General features: G+C 42.0%; 1 protein-coding gene across 1 annotated transcript in view; it reads right to left on the reverse strand.

The window, feature by feature from the left end:
* Positions 1 to 15922, reverse strand: part of LRRC40 (leucine rich repeat containing 40) — a 31221-nt gene that overhangs the window by 1242 nt on the left and 14057 nt on the right. The window contains exons 9-14 of the mRNA XM_019531614.1: positions 14542 to 14587; positions 13117 to 13225; positions 12006 to 12113; positions 9557 to 9667; positions 8483 to 8560; positions 3122 to 3307 (exon numbers count right to left, since the gene is read on the reverse strand). Of these exons, the coding sequence (XP_019387159.1) occupies positions 3122 to 3307; positions 8483 to 8560; positions 9557 to 9667; positions 12006 to 12113; positions 13117 to 13225; positions 14542 to 14587 (638 nt within the window). The remainder of the gene's footprint in view (positions 1 to 3121; positions 3308 to 8482; positions 8561 to 9556; positions 9668 to 12005; positions 12114 to 13116; positions 13226 to 14541; positions 14588 to 15922) is intronic.

Raw genomic sequence — 15922 nt, forward strand, 5'->3', positions numbered from 1 at the left:
TGCCCCCATCACCTGCCTCCTCACAGCCTGCCACTCCATTGCTCCTTTCCCTGCCAGTAGCCTTCCCACTGCTGCTGCTTCCCCTGCCACAGCAATGGGGAGACAGATTTAAGATGACACTCCAATAATCAGATTTTATGCATACTTGTTAAAATTTTTAATGTAAAGAATGCAATTATCGGTGCCATCTTAAATTCAGAGTTGCCTTGGATTTGGGTAAATGTGGTAATACTTTTTCAGCAAAATGTCTACCAGGCTACTGACAGATGTGAAAAACAAAATAGTGCTTTACTGGAAGAGGTAGTGCATTTAGTTTGACCTGGCTTCCCAGTACCTATACAGATCAGGTGCTTCAGTATGGCTGATTCAATCAGCTGTTAGATAAAAGTGTTAAAAAGCCTGCTGAAGCCTGCAATCTACAGAGACCTTGGGCGAGCTGGATCAGACTAACATAATCCCTATTCTGGGCATGTTTTGTGCTTGGCAAAGGAGTGTGCTGAGCTGAAAGTAAAACTTCTGTTTTTCCCCCCCATGTCTGTAAGCAACCCCTGATGTTAGGAAAAGGACTTTAAAAAAAAATAGAGGGAACCAACAGGTTGCAATGCAATGCCAATAGGTTATGTTCAGCCTCCATACTTTATGCAGTGTACATGCTGTACACATGCTTTTATGTAAGCACAAGGTTCTGGCCCTGTAAGTTCCCTCATAAGTTAGAAACTTTAGTCATCCCCTTTTCCTGATGATATGTTTAACCTACCCCGTTGACCCAGAACCTACTGAATTCAGCAAGCTACAGATCTTGAAGCTAGGCCTCCATCTAAGTCCCTTTGGGAATTCTGGTAGGTATTCTTAGAACATATCTAACACAATGGGTGTATCAGACTTCCTACACAATATAGTTACAACCAGTGCTTTGAAAAAAATACAAAAGGAAGTGGTGATGCAGTGCCTCCTTTTTGTAATAGCCAGGTAGTCAGAGCATTGCCCAGGAAGTGAAAATTCTGTGGTCACTTTTCTCCTCCTACCTCCCAAACTGTAGATGGCTCTGGATTAGATCCAAAATTCCAGCAGTGGCTCTGCATTTTATATTAAGTCATTGGATGAAAAATAAAGGCAAGGATCAGAATCCCAGAATATCAGACTCTAGGATGTGCCTAACTTCTGTGGTATCCTCTTGTACTTATTCTCTGGAATAGCCTATAGCAGGGGTAGGCAACCCCCAGCATGGGTGCAGATTGTGGCACTCGAAGGCATTCTGCTTGGCACGCGTGCCCCTGGGTGGATGGCAGGGAAGGGGCCGGGGCTACACAGCAACAGCAAGGATTGGGCCCCTCGTGCTCTGCTGTCATCCACCCCTGGCACACCAACATCTTACAAGTTGGAAGTTGTGGGTGTTTTTGGCACCCTGCCCAAGAATGTTGCCGACCCCTGGCCTATAGCCTGGCAGTTAAGACACTCTACTAGTACAGGGGAATATGGGTTTGAACTCCATCAGAAAAAGGATGGAATTAAAAGTTTCCTATTTGCTGAGCAGAGGTTCTAACCACAAGACAATTTGAAACAAAGGAAGATACCACCCAGTATCCCTTCATGACATCAAACAGTTTTTGCAGGAGGCAGTAAAGACAAGAGGGCCTGCCATCCCCAATGGAATCAGGGATTTACTATGTGTAGTAGCTTGCAGTTGACAGCAGTACATCAGAACACACAAGGAACAGTATCACAGGCAATGAAGTGACCTGCCACATCAAACCCTATAATTTAGTGGATTGGTTACAGCCTGAAGATTGAATGTTTATATCCTCATGTGTTTGATCTTCTTTAGCAATATCATAACAACTCTTTCTTGAATCCGGTTAAACTCCTTGCCCCAGTGCTACAGATTGATGTCACTTGCTTCACGCACAGATTATCAACTGTGTTATCAGCTGTGAATTGGTTACCTTTCAGTTTCCCTGAAAGTACCCCCCATCTTTTGTGTTGAAAAGGGTAAAGAGGCTCTCAGTCTTTGTAGTAACTATTTCATGTGTTATTTGCCTTGTCTGTTCTTTAAGTCAAACCAAACCATCTTGCAGTTTCCCCTTTATCAAGCAGTTTTGCTCAGACTCTTATGATTTGTAAAACCATAAAAACCCCACAAAAACATTCCTTAATCCTTGGTTTCTAGTATAGCCTTCGAGACACAAGCAGAACTGAACAGAATAATCTACTTGAGCATGTAAGCTAAATGTGTATAGTGGAAAAATGAGATTAAAAACATGTATTATTATGTTAAAACTGATGACAATATAATTTTTCAATCCACTGATGACCTTACAGTCTCCTCCCTCCACACCAAGTACCTAAAGTTAATTTAAAACTCAGCAATGTGGAGGAGAAGTCAAGTTATTCTTTCCACCCTGGATTACCTTGCAGGTGTCAGTGCTACATTTCATCTGCCATTGTGTCACCATTCACCTAGATTTATTAGGTCCCTCTAACTTCCTCATCAACTTTTCCATTCTTTACTCACATTGAATATTACTGTTTCCTCCTCATATATTTGTACTACTGCTCTCTCTTTTCCTGATCATTGATTAATATGTTAAATAGCAGCTCTAGTACAAACATCTTGGGACAGTTTATTGTTTACCATTTAATTGTGACAGACATCCGTAGAACAAACGTCAAAAACGGACTATCCACTGTAATGAGACAAAGCCTGTAAAAAGCAGGGATCACGCAAGTTGAAAGCAGACCAACTTAGTAAATTCACACATTGAAGTTGCACTAGCTACAAGAGTGACTCAATGCTTAACAACATGCTCAGTCATACCTCTGTAAGGTGATTTAGCCTTACCATAAATATACATCATTCTGGTTTGGAAGAAAAAAATTGAAAAATGAATTAATGAAACAAAACCTTCCTCTCTTCTCAAATAGTCCTAAGAAACTATGAGAGTGATTACAGTTGCTTCATATGGGATTGCTAGAAGTCAGCCATTTTTGGCACTTAAATCTGAAAACAAATACATTTGTGATTCTACATGTTTCCCTAAGCAAAAAAATATGCAAATAGAGTCTCAAGAAGAATATTCTGTAAATAAAACAAACTACTTTACAAAATTCAAAACAAAGTCACCTCAGAGTTTCACAGTTTCCAAGTTCTGGTGGCACCTGTAGGAGGTCGTTGTTCTGAAGGTCTAAGGTGCCAAGCTTGTCCATCTTCTTCAGCTGGACTGGATCTATAGATCCAACCTGATTGTTACTGAGCAGGATAGTTTCAAGTGTTGGGATGCGATAAAGGACAGTGGGAAATATTTTAAACCTGCAAGATGCAAACACATTTCCTTTATCAATCAAATTAAAAAATAAAGTTGTACAAAAAGCAAAACAAAACAGATTGGGAGGTGAAAGCATTTTAACTAACCATGTTTCTTATTAAATACTAACTTTTTTCTTTTTAACTTGCATTTTTGGAAGAATGGAAAAGGTACCAATTATTTTAGTCCACAAATAGAAAAAGAAGTGGAATTTCTCAGATGAGGTCAGCATCTACATACCAGAAAACATCAGGCAAGGAAAGAGGATTCATTTTGTGAACTGTAACTAGTAATGACACTAGCCAGATGAGTTACAGTCCAGGTTAACATTTCTTGTAAATAGATTCACTGCATTCCCCAAACTTAATCCCATTTTGATTCCCCAAAGACCTAAAACACATACTTTCTACTTATGGCCAGTTCCTAAATTAAAGAGAGCATGAGAGACCTTTGCATTTAACAACATTTTGTTGGCTGCCTACAGCAACAAAAGAAGAAAAAATTCTGAGCAGAAGTATCAACATTTGTAATTATCTAACATTTTATCTACCCACTGCTTCCATAAGGTGACAGCTGAGTAATGCAGCTTTGAAACATTAGTGATGAGTGCACTGCTCCACACAATTAAAAATCTTTCAGAAATACTTATTTAAAACTATTTTTGGATTCTGCTAAATACTAACATCTGTCTTCATAGCATGACACAGAATATCCAGAGATTCAGCAAAAATCTCAAATCACCACACCATTTTGACAACTCATTTTCAGTAACAGAGAGAGGCAAATTTTGATTCCAAAGAATGCTTTCCCTTTATATATTCATGCGGGAAGAGCCTTCAATGTTGCACATAAGAACAAAAGGGATATTTGCTGAGTCATAAAGCCTGGAAGTCATAAAGTCGTAATTCCCATGTTGCATAAATGTGCCTTGATTGGCTTAATGAAGGGAAACTTATTTCTAGTCCACAGAACTCGTCTCATTGTTTCTTGCTGGAAAGCAGAGATGTCAGAGATCTAATCAGAGTGCCTGCTGGGTTTGAGCTGGTGCCTTCCTCCTACTAATAGTTTTTATTCACTTTGTTTTAATGGCAAAATTTTGAAGAGGTTCACTGTAGCGTGGGTGGTCCAAGACAATGGAAACCCTTTAGGAGAGGGAATGTTCAGTATTCTCATTGTGTGGTTCAGTTTGCTTCTTTAAAAAAAAAGCATAGTATAGCTTTACAGAGTCAGGGCAAGTGGGATCTATACAATAAGCAAGGCAAACTGGATTTAGCCAGAACTATGCTGTGATGGAGAAAGAAGTCTTTAAAGGGCAAAATGAACCTACAACTTCCCTAGCCCATTGCCATCAGCCTCCTAATGAAATGGGAATTAACAGGAAGTAAATAAAAATAGAAACAATTTAACTGAAGAGCTCCTAGGAAACCAGCTTGGTCACTGCTTCTTTGCACCACTAAGGTGTCAGTGCTTTCTTTAAATATTTGCAATCAAGTTAGATGGGCAGCTTTGCAACAAAAAACAAGTTATGGGTAGAGGATGGGATTTTCTAACACAGGGTACTGGGCAATTGATCCCCGCCATTTACCCAGAGTAAGTAAATGGTCACTCATTTCTCAGTCCTACTAGAAATTAACCTAGTGGATTAATTAGAAATTATATGATGTGGTCATAATAGGAAGACTGCAAGTCTAGGAAAGCTGTAGTCAAATCCAAGAGAGAACTCCTGTTCCCACACAGGCCCAGGCATCTTCATCTCCTGCACCTCCTACTTTCAAGCAACATTGGTCAATATGTAGTCAGTTAATCAATTAAAACAAAAATCTGGTAACTCTTTCTTTCTTTGTCTGTTGTGTCCAGCTGGTCAGCAGCCAAAACCCCACTTTGGTATGCTTCACTGCTGCTCTGCAAACATGGTGGGAGATGCATGCCACTATGAATGGTATGATGAATCTCCTTCACATATACTTGTTCTGTCCACTTCCTTTTTGGGCCTGAATCAAAAAAGGACTGAGGTAGAATTTAGATGCAAGAGTCTAAAGTTGCAATTCTGGGGGGAAAAGTACTCTCTGCCCCCTATTCCAGCAGCACCTTCACTTTTGCCTTTGAAGCTCACAAGAAAGGAGCAAGCCCCTTCTGGTCTTCAAAAGAAAGGCCATAAGGTGTTAGGAGAAGGTCCCAAGCTGTGGATCCTGGATCCCAAGTGGATGGAGGAGCCTCCCTGCACCCCTGCCTGAAGCACCAACAGAGGGCAAGATTTCAGATATCTCCGTTTCCAGTGGTTCCTACTAACTAACTAACTAAGCAGCTGTGCTCCAAGCATGCTGACCTGAAGCAGCTTCCTACTCAACATATTGGCTGTTCTGGCTATCATTTTGAGGTGATTCATTTTACCCATGCCCTGAATAAGGGATCCTAGATACCTAACACAGGGTTCTGGATTCCACTTCAATGTCAGGAATGTACAAGTCAGGTGTTCCTGTGATTAACTTCTAGGAAACTAAGTCTTTTATTGGATCTAGCCCTTAGGATTGACTCATCTGAGCCATCAGTCAGCCAGCAAAAGTGTACATGAAGTTTCTAAATACAAAAGCACCACATTGTGCATGTAGAAGACTGTGTGCACACTCTAGTCCCCTGTAACCTTCCTTGAAAGTTGGGCTCTAAGTTCATATGCACAGACTAATTCTACTTAACATTAGCATGGCAGGCAAAAACCATGCTAGTACATAGTAGAATTAGTCTACTGAACATTAGTGTCACACAAAAAAGCAGGCACCAACACTACAGTGCAGTAGCGCTGATTATGGCGCATTAAAGTTAGTACCAGTTATTACAGGTACTGTTATTACAGGTACTAAACTTAATGCACCACAATTATGGTGCACTAATGAACGTTAGATGTGCCCAGTGGATCACAGATTAGTACTGATTCTCATATCACAATGCCTTAGGCACTGTTCCCTTAAGCCATATGTAGCAAGGCTCTGCTTGCGATGTATGTATGAATACTGTGGGAATGAAAAACTGGAAAGGATGTAAGAGAGAATTTACATATTTTGTAGGGGGTGCATCGATAAAGATTTCCTGGGCCAATACCAATGGACAATTATTGACCAGCACATCCACTGATATCAATCTGATCTCCAATATGAAGCTTGGCAGCTTGGAGAGCAGTGTCCAGATGGTAAGGCAGTTGGAGGGAAGGGGCAGAGGATGAGGCATGGGGGGGCAGATTGTGGCCGAGGGAGGAAGTGGGGCTGGGATGGGGCAAGCACTGCGCAGAGCCGTGGCTTATCCAGGAGCTGTAAGGGGGTGGGGAGGGGTGGCTACTGCTGCTGCACGCACCCCAAGGGCAGGGATGCGGGGCATGTGCCCCCTGGATCTGTGCATGGGGTAAGGGCAGGCTGCTGATGCATGCTTGGGGCAAGAGGCTGCACCCGATTGGTGGGGGCAGGACTACAGCCACCCAGGTATTCATCATGGTCCTCCCTGTAGCTCTCCTCTCCATCCTAAGCGCAGCCCAGCGCAGCCTCCACCCCAAGCACATAGCAGCAGCCAGCCCTCGCTCCATGCACAGATCCAAGGGGTACAAGCTCCCCATGTCTCCTCTGGGGTGTGCACAGCCATGGGAGCCACCCCCCCATTTTTGCCCCCCTGGATGAACCATGGCTCCGTCCCACACTCTGCCCTGCCCTGGCTGTGCACTGTCTGGCTCTGGCTCTGCTCCTGTCCCACTCCCTCCCTCACCACTGGGCCTTGATCTGCACCCCGTCCCCCCCTTCCTCCCCCTATTCTTTCCCTACCCCACAGACTTACCAGCCAGACACTGCTTTCCAGGCTCCACTCCTGGCTCTGTGCAGGATGTGGCTGCACACATTCACGCAGCATTTATTGGTGACATTATCAACCACATCAGCCAAAAAAAGCCGATTGCCAATAATGTCAATTTTCCTTTAATCGGTGCCGATATGATATGGCCAATGTATTGGTGCACTTCTAATATTTTGTGATACTAAACTTTTTTGAAACAGGCTGAAAATTACTTAAGAGCATAAAACATACTGACATAGAGCAAGAAGACTAAATCTCTCAAAGGCATTCTCATTCTTACTTCGCTGCTTCAGAAAGAAGGAATTGCATCCTGTATTTTAAACAGACTTCATGTCAAACACCCAACGAGAGGGACAGGACTCTGTGTTTATTCTTTTAAGAAGGAACTTACCTAGCTGACTTGTATTGGTAGTAATGTCACATGTTCATACCTGTATCAAATCAGAATGCTGTAATTTCTTCCTAAACCAGGGGTCAACAACCTACAGCCCACACTGCTGGGGCTTCAGCAGTGCAAGGCCTCCAAAATGGGGGCTTTGCCTATGCCATGCTGCAGCTTGGAAGCACAGAAAGCAGAGGTGGCTGGGTCCTACCATCATCCCATCCTGGACTTGGGCTGGACAATTTTGGCCCATCACCAAAGAACAATGACCAACTAGTGTCCTAAACCAATGAGCAAATACTAACTGACTAGGGAGAAAAAAGGCCATCCATTATAATTTAAAATGCATCTTTCGCAGGTAGGTTAGGTTGGAAGGGGGAAGAGGTGGGAGGGTGCAGAGAGGACACCAACAACTCAGTGATAAAGTATTAAGGGTAAAATCTTGGCCTGACTGAAGTTAATACCAAAATTCTAATTTCAATAAGGCCAGGATCTCATAAAAGGCATTTCTCAGAGAAGCATGATGAAGCATGCTAACAGTATAACCTCAAAAATATACAACTACACTGACAGGAGCATTTCTCCTGCCAAATTCTTCTTCCCCATCAGCATCGGTGAGAAAACGAGTCTGAAGTATAGCCTTCTGGTGAGGGAAGACAGAAAGATGGAGGCAAAGGATGTTTGTTCTTGCCCAAATAAGACATGCAGTGCAAACACTCTTCTAAGTACTATTTGTAGACTGCTGTGAACATTTGAAGCGCGGGAGAGCGGGGCTTCTGTTTGCAAATAATGCAGGAACATCTGATGACATCATTTCATCTGGACACAAGACAACTTTAACAGAATTGCAATGGAACCATTGTGGGAGTTTTTGTCTTTGCACCCTGCTACAAACATGAAAGAGCAACACAGACTGGACTTCGCCTAACAGGCAACATTATAATAAAACAAACAGAATGGTACTTACCTATTAAAGGCAAGATTGATTATTTGCAGTTTTGTAAGTGCTTCCATTTCTTCAGGTAAAGATGTCAAAAAGTTATTTCTAAATTGTAAATAAAAGAAACAGTATTTATAGAAGTTTTAGACAGCTTGAAGTTTTAATTAAACATTCCCAGCAAGCAAAAATTACATGCATTTGCCAGTCAGCTCTTTATTATCACGTTGCATACTGCCTACCTGCTCCCACTGACATGCTCCAACCCTGCTCTGGGAGGTGAGCTGGTAATAAAGCCCCAGGCCCCCCACCTTCAACCACTCTCCATATCTCTAGTGTGGTCTTTACTGTGCTAAACAGCAGCCCACCTGCATATATTTCCACGTTTGGAGCATGCATACTGGCTGAGTAGGGAATGTTTGGAAATGGCCAGCCAGGGCTCACTGCTGCCCCAACAATCATTAAATGTTTCTCAGTCTTAACCTTCCTGTGTCTGGCTCCTCCCCATCAGTCTCATATGATCTTACTTATCTTCACTCTCCCTTTGCCTATTTCACTCCTTCTGCTTCTCTACTTTCAGCAGGACATTTATTTTTAACAGATTATTTTAATTTAAAACAAGACAAGGGAAGATGCTGCATCTGGCACTGTGCTTTACTTATTTTCACTTTTGTGTGTCAGTGGCATGATCCTACTGCCTTGAATGAAAACACAGAGCACCACAAGTTATTGTAGCTACAAATGCAGTTGCCCAAAGATACACACTGAGCTCACAAAGCACACCACACCTGTATTATTCTTGTGGGGATGCAGCTTTTATCCAGATTAGCTGCCCCTGGGTCCCTTTTCTGATAGTTACCCAAGACCTTTGTGTAGAACTCTACACTCAATCAAGTCTTATTTACTCAGAAACTATCCACTTAATACCTTTATAGAGTGTTTAGATCTAGGTTAGCACCCATCTCCAGATATATTAATATATTTTATACATACCAACAATACCACAGAAACCTTTAAAGAATGTAAATATTATTTCATTACTTAAATAATCCACTATCTGGTTTAAAAGGGTGTGAAAATATATTATTCAAAAAGACCACAAACCTGACATCCACATGCATCAATCTGTGAAGCAAACAGAGCTCCAGGGAAATGGATGAGAGCTTATTGAAGCCAAGACTGACATCACAAACTGATTCTTTCAGCTCTACAATCCTGCAACCCAATACAAATAAACTTTATTAAATGAGCAAAACACTTTCCATCTTAGTCACTAAGACCCTGTGCCACTGTGAAGTCTGATCTGTGCTCTTTGGAATTTCAGTAGCAATTGGAGAGAGAAAATAGTGGGAGTGACACTTAATAAAGCTTCCTGTCCTTGAGCTTTGCATTTTAGTGTCAGGACAAAACTCATATTTAACTTTCTCAGACTGACTTCACTGATATCTAGTTATCCTATGAATGTTTGATCAGATAAATGCAGTCAGCAGATATTTTAAAGAGATGTGGTGAGGTGAGCTGACCTTTCACTGTTAAAACAACACTTGTACAGAAGTTATTAAAAAGGCACAGAAGTTCAACATACCAGGAGCCACCAGGAGATGCAGTGGATTAGTGTAAATTTCAGTCTTTTGTTTCTGTCCCATTAATTCATTTTTGTGAGATACTGAAAACTTTATCTTACTGCTCTCACAGACTACTGAGATAATTAGGAGACACTCCAATGTAAAGTATTAGGAAGTTCAAGAAGTTAAGTGTTAAATCCATTTGGAAGAAACTGTCTTTAAACAAAAAGAGGTAATTAACATGCAAAATAATCCTCTATTATATTATAATTCTTACTAATATTCCTTCCTTTTTAGAACCTACTTACCTTCCTTGCCACTGAAATGCAATAGTCTTCAATAAAGTATTATTTTAATAAACTGATTTTCTGCAGAATTATAGAAACACATAATTAACCCAATTTTCCCAGGAGAGATTTCCCATGAGTTGCAGGGCCCCTCGGCACTACAGCAATACAAACAAACAACATTAACCAGACTCGGTACAGACTTGTTAGCCCATCTACATCATCGTCTATCTGAGTTACAGTACTACTTAGTAACCTCATTGAGGATCAGTCCTTATTATGTTAGAACCTGTACAAGCATATATATGAGCAGACAGTCTCTGCCCATAAGAGGTTATGAGCATTCATACAGGACTCGGTACTATAGCTTTTACTCAGTCAAGTCCCCAATTACAATTAATTCAGATTTTGCCTGAATAAGGTCTGCAATATCAAGCCGGTGGCTATATATAACAGCACTATATAGCAACTACAGTCTCACTGACACAGAGAAGCAACAGCAAGTTAGACATTCAAAAGGTGAATGAATAAGTATTGCAACAAAGTACTCTGCTTCCACAAAACAGGGAGGGTTGGCATACCTCTTACTACCTAACATTCATTTTTAAATTATTATGAATTATGTAATATATAATTTCAAATCTTAATAAGGATTGTGGCTCTTCCTTCTCCCAGGCTCACTTGCTGACTCTTCATCTCTGGCCCACAACAGTGGTGGTTTGACTGGGCATCCTGTTTAAACTATAAAAGCTGTTGTGCCAGATAAGAATTTCATTAGCTACAAATTACCCTGTTTAGTATCAAGCTAAAACATCCTCTCCAACTTCCACCACCTTTCCTGAGGCCCACAAAGAACAAAAATACAACTCTGTGCCATTTAAAAAAACAAAACCAAAAAAAAAACCAGACTAAATTAATTCTTGTCTTGTCAATTTAGACTACAACCTCCTGGACGCAGGGCCATGTCTCCCAGCATCTAAAAATGCTAGTTCAGCACACAGTTAAATGCTGATGACAAATTTTGTTCCCTAAATGTCACAACAAAGCTTTCTGTGGCCTTCTAGATGTAAGAACATGAAGATCAGTAATGTGTTCCACTACAGAAATTGTGACTTCATGTTGGGACAAGACACCAGATAGACAGGTAAGAGAAAAAAGAATACAGAAATTGTCTGACCTTTCAAAAAATGCTGGACTGAACTACTTGCAGAAGTTGATGTTTAAAATTGGGACTTGTTCATAGTGCAGGGCTGAGCTAACAAAGTACTGACAAAGAACACAAATTATTTCTTTGTAGAGGAACAGGTGAACGCTTCAAACAAAACAATGAGCAATTCTACAGCTTTACTCTGCCATTTAACGGACTGTATTTTTATTATGTGAAATTGCATTCGAGTGTCCTCTCATTCATTTCAACAACTGTTAGGCAAAACAAAAACAACCCACAAACAAAATGAATGGTGCTATGAAACCATCCCTCAGCCATAGCTTCTCCTAATTATTCTTTCACACAAAATTCACCTGTTAGCATCTACAGAACACACCTGAATACTACTCACAAGAAAACTGCATGCATCCTATTCATAACTTTGGAATCATATTTTGGCACATTTTAAGACAGAGTAAATATTCTTGGGAAAAATGTTAAACACACACTGTTGTAGATGCAGAATGGAATATAAACCAAAATATGGCTGATACCTGGCAGGAATTTCACTGAGCTGATTCTTGCTGAAGTTTACTGTGGTGACAGGATTGCTTCCTACTGCATTAAATACTTCATCAGGAATCAAAATTGCTTGTTTCTCACTGAACAAAGAAAAGCACTTCATTTAGCAGAGTAAAACGAACATGTTAATGTATGTATTAGACTTTATTCCCCCTTTTACACCAAAAATAAGCAGTAAAGTAAGTTTTCTTCTAGTCCAGTTAAACAGATTATAACAAATTACAAAGTTGACAGCATGGCTGGAAGATGCTATGACTTAAGCAGTTTATGCATATAGACCTGTGTGAAGCTGCAAATACTGCTTCAGATTTGGCTGATTCAGAGAGATGGTGATTCGATTTGGAGATTTGAATCACTGTCCGGATTTAGTTCGTCTGAATCAGATCCAAAGATTTGGCGCCACTTCGGCCATAGGCTAAACAGCCAGCAATCCTCACCACGCTGGACACAGCTGCCTCCAACCGGTAAATCTGTTGGGGCTGGGGGAGGGGGAAATTGGGGCTGGGACAAGCTGCCCAGCTGGGGCAGGGCATATGGGATGTAGGCGTGACAGTGCTTGGAGCAGGGGCTATGCCCTGCTGCCGCTTGCCCAGCTAGGGGCGGGATGTGGGCATTGCCTGCCCCAGGCAGAAGGGGGCAGCTTGTCCCAGCCCCAATCTCTCACCCACGCCCCTTCCCTTCCCCCTCCACCCACCACAACAGACTTACCAGCTGGAGCTAGCTGTGTCCAGCATGGTGAGGACTGCTGCCTGTTTAGTCTATGACCAAATCTCCGAAGCGGCGCCAAATCTTTTCCAAATCAATTTGGAGGCTTCTGATTAAATTTGGAGCTTTTTATTGGTCTCCTGATTCAATTCAGATTTGGAGATTTGGTCACCAAATCAGGCCAAATCTTCTCCGAATTGAATCAGCTACCAAAGCTTCACACAGCCCTAATAACCACTATGCAGATAACCAGTTTGTTACAATGCAAACAATGGGTAAAGAATCGGAAATGGCATCTTGTTAAACATCTAAGTGAATAATGCACTTACCTGCAAGGTATATAAAGGGAGTAAACATGGATAACGGCAAAACACGTACCTATATTCTAGCAATTTTAATGCAGTTATGGCATGCATGTTAATTCTTGACTCGCTTGGAAGAGTCATGGCCGTCACAGGAGATTCCTCACTTGGGCTAGTTATATCATCTACAGAAAACATGTACATAGGCAAAATTATGAAAACAGCATCCAAATACTAATATCTGTATAAGAATATATTGTACGTAACACCCCATTCTCTACAGTCTGTTGTTTTTCATTTGCAATCTCAATGCAAATTCTATGAGCATAGGATATATGTGTTTAGTGAGTACTGAGGATTAAGGCACGCAAAGAATTGATTTATGCATGCCCAATCTTTGGCATAAAGCCTTAACAAACCAACTACATGCGTGAGTATTAGTATCTGACAGCAAGTACACCTATATTGTCAATCTAACTTCCAGTAAAGAAGGAAACTATAGCAACTTTAAGTTCATGGAAGAGCGCCTGGCAATAGAACTAGGTTAGCAAGACCAATCATCCTTTTAAGATAGGGAGTCAAAAACAGAAGCATACATTATTATTCAACCCAAACTTCTATGAAACAAGATTGCTGCTGCCAGCTGGCTCTCAGACACCATGGTAACTGGTGCAATTCCTAAAATCAATATTGTATTAACTTTATTAATCTAACACTAGCTTTCTTACCTACATATAACATTTCTATATACAACAAATAAGCATTTGAGTACCTGATCTATAGCCAGATTCATTTTACTCGCTTAGTGCTAGGACTGAATTTTTCTGAATCCAGCAATTCAAAAACTAAGTGCCCTACAGATGTGCAGGGTGCCAGCTCTGACGCACTGGAAATCCAGCGGGTCAGAGCAGACTTGATTAATTGAGTCTGCTGGAGCATGGAAATAAACATGTTCCAGCAGACTAGAATCACGTGTATCAGCATCCCTGCACCAAAAAATGGTGGTGGGCTGCTCTGAACTAAAGCCTGTTTGATGATCTTTAGTTCAAAATGCCCCACTACCATTTTTCAGTGCAGGGTGCACTGATACAAGTGACAATCGGGCACATTTGAATTAGCAGAGCTCACTAATTAAAGTGCCCCCCGACACCTCCTGGAGCACGTGTAAAAATGCCCTAAATGAAACTTCATACCTGCACTAAACTGATTAACGCTGCCATCTTTTGGTGCAGCAAGATAAAGCACATTATTAAAGAAAAATCAAGTGCCATCGTTTTTAGTAAAACATCTTTTGCTCAAAAGAAAAATGGATTGGGGGGGTATGTGTATCTGTACATATGTGTAGTATATTTGTCCAATACCAACATCTCTTTTATATTAAATGAAGAAATAAAATGTAGACAAAAACAGCTAATTTGGTTACATTCACAATAATTTTAAAGTCTTGTAACCGTTTCGAAAAGGTAGATTTTTCAATTTATATTAAAGAGCAACAGTGTACCTTGGATTTTGCTTCTTAGATACTTCAGAAGTTCTTGGGTGCCTTTCTAAAAAGACGGAAAAATGTCAGGGAAAAAAGCACTTGCTAAATATTACTTTTGTAGTTTTCTTTAGACAAAGAATGAAAAATTTCAAAATTGCTGGTAAAGTTCATTATACTATTATAATGTTGTCTGACACTTCCCATAATAAAATCTCCATTTTCAGTAGCTTATAACTTTACCAAACTTTAACTGTTTCAGGTGAGTCTAAGAAAAAAAATTCAGCTAAGTTTTGAGAACAAGGTCAGGGAAAAATATACTTCCCCATACAAAAATAGTTAAGCAACCTATTCTTTAAAGGCTCTAGCATAGTGCTTCTCAAACTTTTCCTCAGCATGACCCCACTTCCTCAACATGGCTCTTCACTCTCAACCCACAGCCCCCTACCCCTGAGACGCCATCTGCTGATGTTGTAACCAACTTTCCCTCTAAGGAGCAGCAGTCCATGAGCGCACTGCTTTGGTCTGGCGTGGGACACTTACCGAAGGGGGATGGAGGCTGGGGCCAGGGGCTGGAGCGGGCTCCCCAGCTCTGAGGAAATGCTCTGCTCCCCCACATCAGGGCCAGGGAGTGGAGCACTTCCCTGAAGCCAGCGGAGCCTGTGCCAGCCACCCGCCCCAGCCTCCATCCCTGCCTTCACCTTGGGGAGGAGCTGCTGCCTGCCCCAGTGAGGCTCCGCAGGCTCTGGGACACTGCTCCACTCCCTGGCCCTGACGCCACGTGCCTCCTCGCTCCCCGAGGTGATGCAGGGGCATGGAGCAGTGTCCCGGAGCTGGCAGAGTCTCACTGGGGCAGGCAGCAGCTCTTCCCCGAGGTGAGACAAGGCAGGGATGGAGGCTGGGGCGGGGGGCTGGCACAGGCTCCACCCACTCTGGGGAAGTGCTCCACTCCCCAGCCCTGATGTGGGGGAGTAGAGCACTACCCCGGAGCCGGCGGAGCCCGCACCAGGCTCCTGCCCCAGCCTCTCCTGGTACACGGCCTTGAAAAGGCTGTGCACAGACACACTTTTAGTTGTGCGCGGCCGTGCATGCACGCACCTTAGAGGGAACCTTTGTTGTGACCCTTTTTGGGGTTGTGACCCACAGTTTGGGAACTACTGCTTTAGCATCCACAAGTCTTTGCCCACAGAACAGAAATTTAACAGCTGGCAACCTTCATATGTCTCTCACCCTGTCCTCATCAAAAAGCTGGGAGACTGTGGTGTCGATGCCCACACGGTCAAATGGGTCGCCAACTGGTTGGAGGGCCGCAGGGCTCGGTCCTCGGGCCCGCACTGTTCAACATCTTCATCAGTGACTTGGATGAGGGGGTAGAAAGCACCCTTTTCAAGTTTGCTGATGA

The sequence above is a fragment of the Crocodylus porosus genome, unplaced genomic scaffold, assembly GCF_001723895.1.
Source record: "Crocodylus porosus isolate Cpor-Errol unplaced genomic scaffold, CroPor_comp1, whole genome shotgun sequence".
NCBI classification, from domain to species: domain Eukaryota; kingdom Metazoa; phylum Chordata; order Crocodylia; family Crocodylidae; genus Crocodylus; species Crocodylus porosus.